Source organism: Girardinichthys multiradiatus, chromosome 20 (assembly GCF_021462225.1).
Source record: "Girardinichthys multiradiatus isolate DD_20200921_A chromosome 20, DD_fGirMul_XY1, whole genome shotgun sequence".
NCBI lineage: Eukaryota > Metazoa > Chordata > Actinopteri > Cyprinodontiformes > Goodeidae > Girardinichthys > Girardinichthys multiradiatus.
The window spans coordinates 5,107,840-5,122,832 of NC_061812.1; the positions used below are offsets into that span (position 1 = coordinate 5,107,840).

General features: G+C 38.1%; 1 protein-coding gene across 4 annotated transcripts; it reads right to left on the reverse strand.

The window, feature by feature from the left end:
• Window positions 1-6,282: 6,282 nt before the first annotated feature.
• Window positions 6,283-11,681, reverse strand: LOC124856403. Of its 4 annotated transcripts, none has more exons than XM_047346779.1 (10): window positions 11,475-11,681; window positions 10,682-10,894; window positions 9,671-10,186; window positions 9,357-9,481; window positions 8,995-9,193; window positions 8,572-8,658; window positions 7,965-8,218; window positions 7,671-7,799; window positions 7,122-7,262; window positions 6,283-6,866 (listed from the first exon to the last, which is right to left on the reverse strand). In XM_047346779.1, exons 6-10 carry the CDS (start codon window positions 8,606-8,608, stop codon window positions 6,714-6,716), a joined length of 714 nt encoding a protein of 237 aa, XP_047202735.1. In that variant the 5' UTR covers window positions 8,609-8,658; window positions 8,995-9,193; window positions 9,357-9,481; window positions 9,671-10,186; window positions 10,682-10,894; window positions 11,475-11,681; the 3' UTR covers window positions 6,283-6,713. The 4 variants fall into 4 exon arrangements, 3 of the variants coding, with proteins under 3 accessions (XP_047202735.1, XP_047202733.1, XP_047202736.1); XM_047346777.1 differs by having other exon boundaries at window positions 6,283-6,536; window positions 6,665-6,866; window positions 9,671-10,894; XR_007035322.1 differs by having other exon boundaries at window positions 7,970-8,218; window positions 9,671-10,894.
• Between the last annotated feature and the right edge of the window lie 3,312 nt (window positions 11,682-14,993).

A 14,993-nucleotide genomic window follows, 5' to 3' on the forward strand; every position in this document is an offset into this window, starting at 1 on the left:
CTTTTGTTTGCTTACAGATTAATGACGTTTGAATACAGTGAGCAGAAACTGCAAGTCAGAACATAATCAATGTCAAAGGACAGGGACTTAGCTTTAAGGAAAGTTAACTAAAATAAAAATTAATATTAGAAAAAAAACACATTACTGGTTTACAACGGTGTGCATTAGATGCTGGTATGAGTCTAAATATTCCAGTTTCCTGTTGATTTCTTAACAAATTTACTCACTGCAAGAGAAAGAGAAATATCTGATTTAAAAAAATCTTTTAATAATCAGTTTAATGAATTAAGTGGGTCAGAAAGGGGGTCAGATTCTCCAGGGGATTAGAGTTTAACAGAACAAGTTCATTAGCTGTTTTAAACCACCTTGAGCGTTTCATGAGGCTGTTTAAAATGGAGGACTAAGATGAAGATTGTGATTCGAGCACCACTAAAAAGCAGTGATACATAAAATTATTCACCAAATATTCCCCAGTGATGTGCTTCCATAAAAACCAACAAGATCATCAGGCTATAAAATATGGAAGCAAATCGCTACCATATTTCAAATGAAAAAGCATTTTCAGAAATGCTTTTTCATTTTAAGAATGTGGCTGCATTGTTCGACTCATAAATAAAATTAGTAATCAATCATCCTATTTGCATTTTCATTTTCTTCTTCAAGACTGCTCATTCTTTCACTTAATTAAAATGAAAAAGAAAAAGACATTTGAGATTTATTTTTCAAAATATGCCCCAGCAAATAGATACCAAAATTCAATTTGAAATGTAAAATTTGAAAATGAAAAAGCATTTCCAGAAATGGTCTTTCTGCATGGAGTTTGCATGTTCTCCCCGTGCATGCGTGGGTTCTCACCGGGTACTCCGGCTTCCTCCCACAGTCCAAAGACATGCCTGTTAGGTTAATTGGTAGCTCTAAATTGCCCTTAGGTGTATGAATGAGTGTGTGCATGGTTGTTTGTGTGTTGCCCTGCGATGGACTGGCAACTTGTCCAGGGTGTACCCTGCCTCTCGCCCATAGACTGCTGGAGATAGGCACCAGCTACCCCGTGACCCACTATGGAATAAGCGGTAGAAAATGACATTTCCAGAAATGCTTTTTCATTTTAAGAATGCGGCTGCATTGTTTGACCCATAAATGAAATTAGGAAGCAATAATCCTATTTGCATTTTAATTTTCTTCTTCAAGACTGCTCATTCCTTCACTAAATGAAAATGAAAATGAAAAAGACATTGCTTTTTCATTCTCGTGGTCTGCCCGCAAAGTTCTGCCCAGAACTCGAAAACGAAAAAGCATTCCGAGCTGCGGGCGCAGCAGAGTGACGTCAGCAGCCGCTCTCCCTCAGCTCCCTGCTGACCGAGCTACCCATCTTGTTCGGTAGGGGGCGCTGTGCACGTCCGCATTGCATTACATTGCAAACGTGCGGGAAAATTGATTGAATTGCCGGGTCTTTAGCATCTCAGGTCATGGCGCTCCCTCAAATTGTTCAAAACACTTTTAGAATTAGCTGAGCAGGTAGAATCCAGTAGTATATCCGAGTCTGAAGCCCGTGACCGAGTAGAACAAGTCATGGAGACCTTGGCTGCATACTCTGCCGTCATAGATTTGAACATTAATGAGGTTGCTATAGTAAACCTCCGTTCAGTCCTGGAACGGCTGGATGCTGTGGAGCCTCGAATGGGACGAGGACGACCAACCATCAACATCCCGTTTGAGTCCATTGAAATCTATTTATTAAATGGTTTCAAAGTACATGAAATAGCGGAGCTGTTCGGCGTGGGCCACCAGACGATCCGTCGGAGGATGCAAAGCAACGGATTGAGGTAACAGACTGCTTATTACTATTATTAGTGAAGGAACCGTGTTCACAAAAACATATTTGTCGCCATTTGATGCTTTGTGACGTAGCATATGCCTGTATAAGGGCGTCCAGGTAGGTAGGTGCAGTACTGGAGACAACTTTCTGACAACAACTCCCCCTCCTTCGTTGTGCTACGGGGGAAAAAAAAACACTGTAATTGTGTAATTATCAGACCGCCATTACACATTTCATCTTGTTCACGCCCTAGAAAAACACTTTGTGAATCCCTGAAGTAGATCACTAACAACTGACTGTAATGTGTGGAAATATAAACGCCTTATCATTAGTAAAGCTAAGATATATTTGGGGTTTGCTGCTTATAGATTGATTATTATCAGGAGTTTTTAGTTATGTTTTTGAGAGTTAGAAAAATCCTTAAACAGTAGCTTCTAATGTGGTCACACAATGAGTGTTTATTATTCAAGGTTAAAGCTTGCAGGTGTTTTCTGTCTGTATCGTGAGAAGCTGGCAGTGAATTAGGGAGGCATGGTAACTCCTCTCCCTGAAGATTCCTGAAGACGTTTGGGAAACAATTCTTTAATTAAATGATTAAATGTATCTCTGTTTCTTTGATACTGTTAATGGGGAGACATCCACAGACAGAAATGATTGTGTATGTGTGCTGCATAGCAACGTGGGGTATAAAATGTAATGTGACGCAGCCTCCAGTCAGACAACACACAGAGGTTTCCAGGTAGCAGTGTAAGTGTGTGTCTCCCTCTCTGAATTCAGATTGGTTTTAATAAACTTGTGGAAACTGATCTCTGACTGAGGATTGTCCTTTGGGTGCCAAATAAAAGGAATCAATAGTAATGTAAGAGTTAACTGACGGCCAGTAAAGTTTTCCTACCTCAACAGATGTCATAAGGACTACAGTATAGTAAGCCTTAACTCCCAAGTCCCAAGATTGACTTGGGAGTTAACTACAAGTACTCCAGATAGTTTTGTTTAAAGAATATTGAATACATAATATTTTAGTCAAAGTTCAAAAGTTGGGCACCCGACTTTAGCAGGTTCATGTGCACTATCCCCCTAGGAAACTTGACTATGTGACCACAGCAGCATAAAGTGATGATAGTGGCAAACACACAAACAAAAAAACAAAAAATAAAGGTCAATTAAAATAATCTGTCTCACTCTTTCCAAGATAATTCTCAGAAATTGTTTTTTGTTTGTTTAGAATAGACATGTTTTCTGCAATGAGTGACCAAGAGCTGGATGCAGTCATTGCAGAAATCCACCAAAGTCACCCTAACACAGGATACAGGATGATGAAGTCACTCCTTCATGCCAGGCGACTGCTAGTGCAAAGTAAGTTTAATGTGAAGTTTATCTCCATATGAATGCATTAAATCCTATGTAAGTTCAATGAGTGCACATTCTCTCAGTTTGACCTAAGTTATAATAACAATAATAATAATAAAATGTATTTGTATAACTTTTCTAACGAAAATGTAGTGAAAAGTGCTGCATTCAACAAAAATGATCAAAAGATAATAACATGATATAATTAAAATAAGAAAATAAAATTAAAATATAATTATTTAAATTAAATTGGCAATTTCATAAATGAAATCTTACCTTCATTGCCATTGCCTGTGCTGTGTTAACACTGATTTTTGAAGTGCTGTTAATATTTCACGTAATTTGTCTTTGAAATTTAACGTTTGCTGTTGTTGTTGTAGTTACCAGAGTACGTGACTCCTTAAAAAGAGTGGACCCAATTGGCAATGAGGTGCGTGCCATGGCCAATCGGACACTAAGACGGAGGCAATAATCTGTTCCTGCACCAAATGCAATGTGGCACATAGATGGAAACCACAAATGAATACGGTACATACTTGGACATACAATATATTGACTTTGTTCACCCGCTCTACAACTTTCTTCGTTGTACGCTACTGTTCTTTGTGTCAAATAAGCTGTGTATGAACCTTTTTCAGATTGCTATCTGATACCTTATATATTTAAGAAATGTTTTTTCTTCATCTTTTCTCTGTTTTCTTTTACTAATAGCTGGAGATTTGTTGTTCATGGTGGAATAGATGGCTTCAGCCGTTTAATTGTTTATCTGTCTGCTGCAACCAACAATCGGGCATCCACTGTGTTGGAGAGCTTCATTGGTGGCATCAACAAGTTTGGTTTGCCATCACGTGTGCGCTCTGACAAAGGTGGTGAGAACATGGAGGTTTGCCAATTCATGGTGGAACACAGAGGAGAGAACCGGAACTCACACATTACTGGAAGAAGTGTCCATAACCAGCGGTAAGTTTTCAATAGCACTGTATTATGAGAAAACCATTTCAGGAGAATATAATAGCACTAACAATAGTCACAGGGAAACCTATGACTGTGAGTGAAATACTTGCACTGTAGAGCTCAGAAAAATGGGTCAAATGAGACCTGAACAGTGTTTAAGGATTACAACAACATTTAGGGACCAGAGAACTACTTCAAAACTTTTGATTTTTTTATTTCTTCTTTTCTATTCACATAATTGTTGGATGTTACGATCTTCTCTCCTCTGACCACTGACATAAAGCTTAAAAGATAAAACTTTATAGTGTGTATTTTGCTTGTATTTTCACACTTCAGGCGAGTACTCGACCAAGACCAGGGCCTCATCTATAAAACTATGCATAGGGTCAAATGCACTGTTCAGTTCCCTGATTTATTCATTCCACACCTCATTCATCAGTGGAGCTTTAGTGTCTGTCACAATCTAAATTACTATGACTATCTAAAGTTACCACTTTTATGCACATCGACCTTTTCTTTGAACGTGGTTTTTTTGTCTTCAATTCTAATTTTAAATAACACAATTATTATTTTGTCAATTATAATTCAAAGCAAAACCATTTTTTCCATTTGTTTTTTTTTCTTTATCATGTCACTTGCCCTTCCAGGATAGAACGCCTGTGGAGAGATGTGTACATCCAAGTCCTGGACCCATTCCATGTTGTCTTTCGAAACCTGGAAAGCGAAGGAATGTTGAATCCTGATGATGAAAATCCTCTTTTTGCTCTCCACTGGACTTTTCTGCCTCAACTACAGAAGCAACTGGCCTTCTTCGTGGATGCATGGAACCATCATAGTCTGAGAACAGCAGGTAGCCAGTCTCTCTACCAACTTTGGGCATCATTCAGAAACCTTGAGGATCCTGATGAGGTATGTTAAAATGGTTGAGTGTATCATATTAGGAGCCATCATTTAAATTAAATATTATAAAGCCCTAAAATTATGTGGCTACATTTCTTTAAAAATGAAATATGTAAAGGAGTCATCACCTTAAAATCAAATTGTTCCTTGTTAAAACATTTCTATTATAGTTGGACCTCAGTTGAAACTTGACTGAAAATTGAACATTTTTGTTTACGCATGCATGCATACATTACATGAAAATGAATTTGTGAAAGCGAGGGGGACAGCAGCGAACCCTGGTCCAGCTCTGCCTCTGACGTGAACAGCTTCTCAATTATTGTGCACCTCATTACCGTTATTACAATGAGCATCCAGACCAGTCAAAATCTCATGTGTAATTTTGATACAATTACAGAAACACGATATGTTAAAACACCAGGTGATGACTCCTTGAAGCTTAGGAGAGCTGATTGCATAGTTTAACATTTTTAAACTGTAATTGTTAAACTTACAATGAAACATTTCAAGATATGTTTTGTATTGTGTTGTATCCAAACAAAGCCTTATTTTTCTGAAACAGTTACGTTTATGAAATATTTAATATTCGATATTTAAAATTCCAATACTCTTTTGTGTTGAGGTGGAGGCAGACTATGGTATTGATTGGGATGGACCATACGGATTTGATGACCTTGGAGATCAAAGGGAACAAGTTGAAGTACCTCAAGTGGAGCTGCAGCAACATCTGACAGAGGAGGACATGGCTAGCTTACCTGACCCCAATGTTCATCCTTCTTGGATGCACTGAACATCTACACAGCCACACTACAGCAGTTGATGCAGTGACAGTCACAGTCCCTCCTCCACTCTATCCAGAACCACAACCACTACTGATATGGCAAGAATTAAACCCAGCATTCTTAAATACTGGCAACAACATTAGAGTTAATTAAGTTCACTTGTAAAGGTTGTGTGCATTTTAGGTGCATTCTGGAAGCAAGAAACTGGTTTTTTTTTTCTTTTTGAAGTTGTCTTTATTCCACAACCTTAAACATTTGTCAATAAAATATCACACTCCTTCCTTAACTGTATGATATTAAAATGTCAACATTATTAAATGGTAGTTCGTTATGGAGGTACTTTTGTATGATTGACTATACAAATATATTCAACATGAGAGTAGAACTATCTTTTCACCAACTGGTAAAAAAATAAAGAGAAGCGTCACGAAAATTTACAAAAACTACAAACCAGACATGGAAATGTGGGAGTTAGGTTTCTCCTACTCCCTACGTCTGCTTTAAAGCAGATCTCAGATCATTCCAAACCCAAACTCTAGATCTCACAGATGCTTCCAGGTTTTCTTTCAATGCCTGGTAACTTTGGCACTTCAGTGGGAGTTTCGGCGTTGTGAGGCAGGTTGAAGCGACTGGCAGAGTAATTTCTGGAGATACTTCAACATAAAGGTGCTGGGGGGGGGGTATACTCCAACCTGTCCAGAACTTCAGGAGTTGTTGTAGTTCCTGAGAAGACCCTACAAAGACAGTCATACCTTTTTGAAGTTTACCCAAACATTAGTCACTGCTTCACTGTAGAGTGCTTTTAAAAAATTGGACTTTCTACAGTAAAATAAAACATTGTCCACAAAATGTTATTTCTCACCAACATGTTTCCATAAATATGGACTCGATGTGAATAATCAGCAATAGCTCTAGGATATGAAGAGTGTTCTGAATCGGATCTGTTTTAACGTGTTAATGTAGTCTCTCAAAAAGCCTGTCACCAAGCATGTCTCCTCCACGTTGCTGTGGTCGTCCTCATCCTCACTATCTGGCATTGGCCAGATGATCCTTTTCAAGATGGTCTAAGAAGTAAAAACATTTTCAAAGACTATCAGTTAAAAAGGCATATCAACAGAGTAGAGCTACTTTGCAAATATCACATTCAGAAAAGTACAGATAAAAAAGGCAACCTTAATTGTATATAAAAATGGAGGATTGTTATTGGAAAGATAGAAATACAAAATATTACACTTAAAGCAGTATTTCTAACTACAATGACAATTACCACAATGATATTTATGTAAACAGTCAGCAGTTTCTTATTAGAAGCCAATTACCTGTGAGTCCATCACTTGTTCTGCTGATTTTGGGAAAAGTACCTCGGCTAGAGCTGGACGCTCTTTAATCATAGTGAGAACAACGCTCTCTTTCAGCCCCTTACGGAGCTGCTTCATTTGTGCTCTTCTCCGGTCAATGACCTATAAACATAAATTATCAATAAGTTTAAGTACAATTTAGATACAGTTGCTGGTGGAAAAAAAAGACACTATTACACTAGTGAATCTTTTTTACAATATACGTAGCATAATTTGGTTTGGTTGAACTACTTTTATTGTTTTTTTACCCAATAAAAGGGTGGAGAATTAAAAAAACGACATACAAGGAGGTAGCCTAAGTAATGGGTGAAATTTGTATATGCAAAATTTCATATACCGGTATATATATATATATATATATATATATATGTGTGTGTGTGTGTGTGCGCATAAGTGTGTGCTTGTATATATGTGGCTATTTCAGCAGCAAAAAAAATAATAAAAAGAAATAATAGAATAAATGACAAAAAAAGATAAAGTACTTAATTTCATTTATAATTATTCATATACCGCATGCTGTAGAATTTTCTCTGCCAACCACCTCCTGTTGTTATCGTTGATGGGAGGAAGATCCCAGCCAAAGGCCAAGTTGTTCACCTCACATCGTTCCTGTGGGGTCAGTTCTCTCTGACTATCAAGCTGCAATTAATAAAGTAAGGCAACGGTATTTCACTTTTATGGTCTATGCTTTTATGTTAAGCACAAAGTAAACATATTTGCAAGAAAGCATAGGAATAATCAATTGAAGCGAATTTAAGAAACATTTGTGTCATGACAATAAAAACAACTTCCTGTGACACTTACTACACACACCACATCAAGGACATCTGTATCAGGGCAGTCAGCAAGCTCAAGTGCAGCAAACTCCTGATTACTTCCAACAATTAGCTGCAACATTGCTGGACTCAGTCCAGCCAATCGAGGGCCTCCATGAATAAAAGAATGTCCTATGACACGTCCAGCTACTCGGAAAAGGTCTCCATCAATCAGGGCTTTGGAAGTGGATGGGACCTTGTGATCGCCTGACCCATTGAACAGAAGAGTTCTGCCAGTGTTCTCTGAGAGTAAAAAAAAAAAAAAAACAAAAGATACAAATAAAAGCTGATTTCTGCTGAGACAACATTATCCTGAGGTTTATCAATTGCAGTTCAAGGAAATATCTTGCTCTGATAATGATTTACATAATGTCACACAAACAGATTTGGGTGAGTCAAAATACCAGACATGAGAGAAGACAATTTACTGTTAAAGAACACAATGCAATGTAATGCAGTTGTCAATTTGAGATCAATTTTGGGCTTTAGGGCCAACTAATCAGAGCCAATTCATCCAACCATTACTTGTGTTTGATTAAAATTGTATGTTTTTTTTACACAAAAAAACAATACAATAAACTTATTTTAAAACTCACCAAAGTCAAGGTTGAAACCAAACTGGATTTTTTCCATTACTATAGACAGGAAATGCCGTTTTACACCATCTCCAATAGCTGCATCACCTGAAATACAAGGACTTACCCTGTAGACTTAATAGGAATGTATATATAATGTAAGAGTCAATTTCAATAGGTTTTATTCCTAGCTCGACAACTTTCCGAAGGTGCGCCTGACCATGGTTGTTATTGTGACTGCTGTGGTAAGGCACATCTGGATTAATCAATTTGGCATGTAATGTAAAACAAAAAAAAATAAAGGAGCTGCTTTAATCTAAGGAAGTAGTGGAGCAGGGCATAAAGACTATTCAGCTAGTTAAAGTTTTTACTTCAGTTTTAAGTTGTAATCACTGTTCTTGTTAGAAATGTTGCAGTAAAACACATTTAATGAAAGATACCTACCAGTCAGTATAACAGAAAATGGGCTTGCCCAGTCAATTCCCGTTTTTTTTGTAGAAAGTCAGAATCTCCCTTTCACGATCTTCCTCGGTGGATCCGAGGTCCAGCCTGGCAACCAACCCTGGCTTGAGTTCAGCATTGCTGAGCAAGTGATGGCAAAACATGTTGGCTGCCTTGTAAAAATCAGGCTCTGTTGTCCATTCTGAAAATCAATTAATTATAAATGAAAACTGGAAAAAAATATATTTTTTTAATGTTTTTTTAGGACAGCAGCTAAAAGTTCCTTCTATTTTGTAAGGACAATATAAATATCAGTACTTTTATCCATTAATTGTTTATGGTTATAAACAATAAGACAGTTGCACCTTCAGAGCTACTACTTTGATTTTCTTCAAGCGGATTTTGGTTGCTTGATGAGCTAGCAGCAGCTGAGGTTCCTGCCTGGGTATTCTCAAGGGTTTCTTCACCAGTTGAATCTGAGTTATTTTTCCTTGGAGTGATAGCGGGACATTGTTAATACACTAAAGGAATCTAAAACATCAATAATAGTTCAGTGTGTGAGACACTAATAAAATAAAATTTGTTTTGGGTCAACTGGTGTTTTAGGAACATAAAATGTCGGTAGGACTTCACAATTTACACTATACAAATTCATGTATAAACAAGAAATATGTCTCACCTTTCACAACAGTCATTGTGGCCTTGAATCTCAGAGAAGCTAAATATCTCTGCACAGTAGACACATTCCACCAGTGGTCCAGTTGTTTGAGGAGTGAGGGTCAAACTGGGAGGATCCTGGCATAAATGAGACAATAGTAACAAGTAAATATGCATCACATAATGAAACATCTTTCCTCACATTAGAGCTTAGTGGACTTTGTACAGACATATTTCAGTTGTGAGGGTTATTGGCTGGGGATTTCTTTGCCAGGGATTTCATACTCCAGAGAATCAAATACTACATTGTCAATATCTTTTTGGAGTGGCCTTATGTAAATCACAGCTGCCCCTACTCCAAGTTCTTTGCTACACAGACCCTCTGGAGTACACCTATTCTGTGGGCAAGGACTGATTTCCAAGACCTTGGACCTTGTAGAGCCCCGGCTCCGCAGGAGTTGAAACCCACCACAGTACTTCCGTTGTGGAAACTTCAACTCTAGGTGATCAGAAAAGTCAGATGCACCACAGTATTTATCTGAGAAAAAAAAAAAGGTATTGTAACAAGTTTAGGGGTAAAATGTAAACATTTAACTTTATTACAACATCACGGTGTCCTAAAATTAGATAGCTGACCAATTTTTGACATTTAAAGTATCACAGGTAAGGCATTGGTCTTACTGACTGATGGTCTCACAACTGGTCTAAATGTCAATAACCCCCTGCACTTATACTTTAATTTCTTTCTACTTTTAGTTAATTATGTCTTAATTTAGTTTACTTTGTTTCAAGCACATGGCACATTACAGACAGAAAGCAATACACATGGGTTTTGTTTTATGTCCTTTTGTGTCCAGTTCAGTATGTCTGTTTTGTCTTTTGTTGGGCAGTTACATCATTAGTTTGTTCAGTAAACTCACTTTATATTAAGTTTGTATTTCTTGCGTTGGGTTCTGCTAACCCTAACCTCTTTTGGGTAAATAAAACCCCTTTTTTCAGTCAGATTTTATTCAATACATACTTGTAGGCATACCTGGGAATGTGATTTTCCTTTCCCCTAAACCTGCCCTTTCAAGCGTTCTTTTTGCTGCTGCGGTTGGGATATCACTGTCCTTTCTTTTAGCCAGGCAGAAGAAAGCGTGAGTGTATGTGGTCTTTTTCCATTTTTTGGTCATGGTGGCTAGTGAGGTTGACTTCCGTCGTACACCTCGTGCAAGGTAAGGACCAAACAACCTCAAAACCTCAGCTGGAAGAAATATGGGTTGGAAAGCAGAACATAAATTCAACTTAATTGAACTTTATTTTGAATATGTTAAAAAGAAGAAACAGAATTAAAAATAAAATAAGGATATAGTGTAGTTATACATAAACATACAAACATAAATGGTGAGATAAACATAGTCCAACATTTTTTTGATCAATTGATATTTTTTGCTTAACATTTTAATGCAGAACAGTAAGATCGCATGATGTAATTTAATTTCTATCGTGATCAAGATCATGTTGAATTAATAGTAGAAAACGTATACAAATTTACAAGGGTCTTTGTTGACTGCAGGTTGTTAGAAGCCTAATGGCTCCAGGCATACACACTGATGTCAGACTTGCTGTTGTTGACACTTAAGTTAGTTGTTGAAACAAATGGTTGCTTCATTATATTCTACTGTAACTGTAACTTCAGTTAACAAAATAAAAAATCACTGATACTTGTCTGGCGGGCCCTAACACTCAACAACAGTGTATCGCGTTGACATGACATGTTAAAAAAAAAAAAACGATCTCACACGTGCATTTTATTTTGCTGGCTTTTCTTGCTAAAACCTTACCTGGAGCATTGTTGCGGCGCTCAGGAGCATTCAGCGTTGCCACAGGTGCGTTGGAAGAAGAAACTTGTTCTAAAGCAGCAGCGGCCTCCCTCAGTAGCTCTGCCACTGTTTCGGTCATTGTGGTTGCTTACTCTGCGTCCAGATAGTCAGACCCACACCGGCAATTCAATCAATTTTCCCGCACGTTTGCAATGTAACGCAATGCAGACGTGCACAGCGCCCCCTACCGTTTCTGGAAATGCTTTTTCATTTTCAAATTTTAGATCCCACCAATCCAGCCTGCCAATCAGCTTCATTGTCTCCTCTTATTGACGCTGCTGTTTGCTTCCCTGTGCAGACAAAGGAGCTGCAGCGCGGTTGCTGAGAGATGCTTTTATAAACATGCATGTTACTAAGGGCTTGATTTCTGCAGTGTCCATTTCAGTTTGGACTGAGCAGATGGTGCAGATATGTACAATGTTTATTTCTAACTGCAGATGATCAGCCATTTAGTTGGTTTAACCATAGTTGTTAGATTTAGCGGAGAAAGCTAATCTTGAGGCAGCTTTAGAAGTCAAATGAAACAAAACACCAACAGATAAAATGACTGGATGCAGAAAGATTGTGGCTGTTGAATTCATTTATTCAAAAGCTGATTTAAATCATGATTAATAATTGATATATTATATTATTGTTAATTCTTATAATATTGTTAATTAGACTCACCTGATTCCCATGTCATTGATCACACCTCCTCTGTTTCTAGGCTTGCTGCTTTTCATTGTTCATTGCTGGTTTCCTCCGACACCCCGTGCTCCATGCCCTGTTCTCCTCATGCCACATCTGGAAGTCTTTCTGTTTTCTTTTTCATTAACACCACCTTCATCCATGTTGCTTCATCCTAGCTCTTGTCTACATTTTGGTCCTGCCTTAAACTCAACTCTTGACAATGTCAGGAGATCGATGTACGGATGTACAGATTGGGTTTTGTCTGCTGTAATGCAGGGATTGCTCTGATTTGTTGAGGTAAAGCTAGGAGCTGAGCTAAAACATGAAGTTCTTGACTCACCAATCCATTTATATTCCAGTCCTTATCATGAGCACAGTGTTTGATATAAAGCTGGGAGCTCTGTCATGTGAGAGAAGCTCAGAACCTTGGAAAGGAGTCAACTGAGGTGGTCCATCTGATCAGGATGCCTCCTGAGGCATCCCTTTGGAGATATTCCCATCCCAGTTGAAGGGTACACCAACACTGACCCTGAACTTCCACACTACCACAACCTCCAGAATGAGCTGGAGAGGGGTGTCTGGATTTGTAAATCTCTGACCTTTCTTCAAAAATCCTAACATTTTCCTCACACATCTTAGGTGGTCCCTTTGACTTCTCACCATGGAACAAAAACCTGCTCTAACTCATGCATGAAGCACCAAACTCTCCTTATCGATCAGCATATTCCCAAGGCATTAGCTGGGAACATTTCCCAGGAACATGCTTTTGCATTTATTTGTTTAAGCAATATGAAAAAATCAGGCAAATGTCAAATTTGCCTTGGCTCGAGTGTGTTTTTCTCTGAAATTCCTGCATTGAACCTCCCTCTTAAATTAAAGGGAAAATGTTGGTCCACATAGAGCCAGATTTGTCCTGGAGACCCGTTCTAACCTGCATGTCAGGAGAACAGAAACACATTCTCCCTCATGTCTGACCCTGTGTGAAAGAGCAGACTAATCCTCCACTTCACCCAGACAGAGACCCTCAGAGAGAGGTGAACTCATTGAACCAAGAAGGTCCAAAACTAGTTCATCACAGCTCTGAGGGCTTTGAATTACAACTGAATATGACAGAATGGAGTAAAAAGGCTGTAATTCATGAATCAAAGCGTAGATGTAGCAGGAACCCACTGTCTCCTTGAAGGCTTTCACACAGGAAGCAAAGTTGGACATAAAACATCTGGTACCTGTCCAACATATTCATACTTCTTCACCAGTTTTAAGACAGACTGTTGATCTGCAGAACTTTTGACCATTTATGTTGAATAAGGCAGAACCTCAGTGTTGGTTTGATTATGCTCTGGAGGACTTCAGGAGGCGTTAGAAGGTCATTGATCACAAGCAACATAATTTTTCTGACCTGAATGGAAGAAGATGTTCTTTAAGAAGCTCTTATTTTGAAGAGTGTTTAGTGTTTTATTCTCTTATATTAAAAAAACAAAATTGATAAATGATCTAACATCTCCTCAGAGATATTTACCTTTAATATAACAACCAATGTTCTTCATCCTGGTTGATAGGCCTCGTATTCATCTGAATTAAGAATCTATGGAAACACATTTTATTCCTTTCGGTTAAATAGCGTCTGATTTTGATCTGGTCTCTGATGATGTTGGTTTTAAACAGATCCTCTTTCCGCCATGAATCTGACTGAACTGGACGGATTCAAATCCAAACTGGACTCCGTAAAACTGGACATGGTTTGTCCTGAGAAGTTCTTTGAGATGAGATTTCTGGTGAATTAAATAAAGTAAACTTAATTGATGGTTTCATTAGAAACTGTGAAGTCAAAACATTTCTTGATTTTAAGCAGCGTTCTAGACAACCTGCAGAAGGTCCAATGATGCTTTGTTTAGGCAGGCGAATAATAAATTTGCAATAATCCAATCTTGAAGAAACAAATGCATGAATAACAGTTTCCAGTTCTGTTCAGTAGATAATACAAAGGAGGGAACCCAGAGATTGAACATGACCATTTAAAGTAAAACCAGAGTCAAAATTCACCCCTGAATGGAGGGGGCAAGAAAACATTCAGCTTTGGGAAGGTCATTCCAGATGCTTAAGATTTGTTTGTTTCCTTCATCCATTTCAAGACTTCAAACCTGTTGAAACTTTATTGACAAAGATTAAATCCATCCCAGGAAACCAACTATTTGTCATGGTTGGGTGGATAAGGACTTAAATTCACAGCTAAACTGAAGTGAAGCCAAGTTATTTATTTATTTAAAATAAAGAAAAAACTTTAAAAAATGGTCTTGCACAAGATGAGCAGATGGGAGCACAGAAATACGACCGGGCATGGAACAATAATCCAGCAGAGAGAGGACGAGTATGGCAGAGAACAAAGGCAAGAGAAGAATCCAGCAGGGAATAATGAGAAGACAAAAACTTACTGAGGCAGGGTGGGAGTAATGGGAAGCAAACTGGAAGAGCTAGACAGAGTTGGAAAGGCAGAGCAGCTGAAGGAGGAAGACTCAGAGACACAAAGAATTATCGATCAAGGGGAAAAGATAAACAGAGATGTAACAGGTATATTACTTCATAAACAAATAACTCAACAAACACTTGAACTAATATAGGAACACCAATCTAACAAAGAGCACAGGGAAAGAAACTGAATAAGGCAAGACATAAAGAACATAAACAGCAAGGAAATGGTCAAAAATACACACAAAAGAAGATCAGAACCCAAACCCTTTAGGATTGTGACAGTATTCTGAGCTGGACCAGTTCTGCCATGGAGAGTGGTTAAATAATCGCCATTTAACCAGT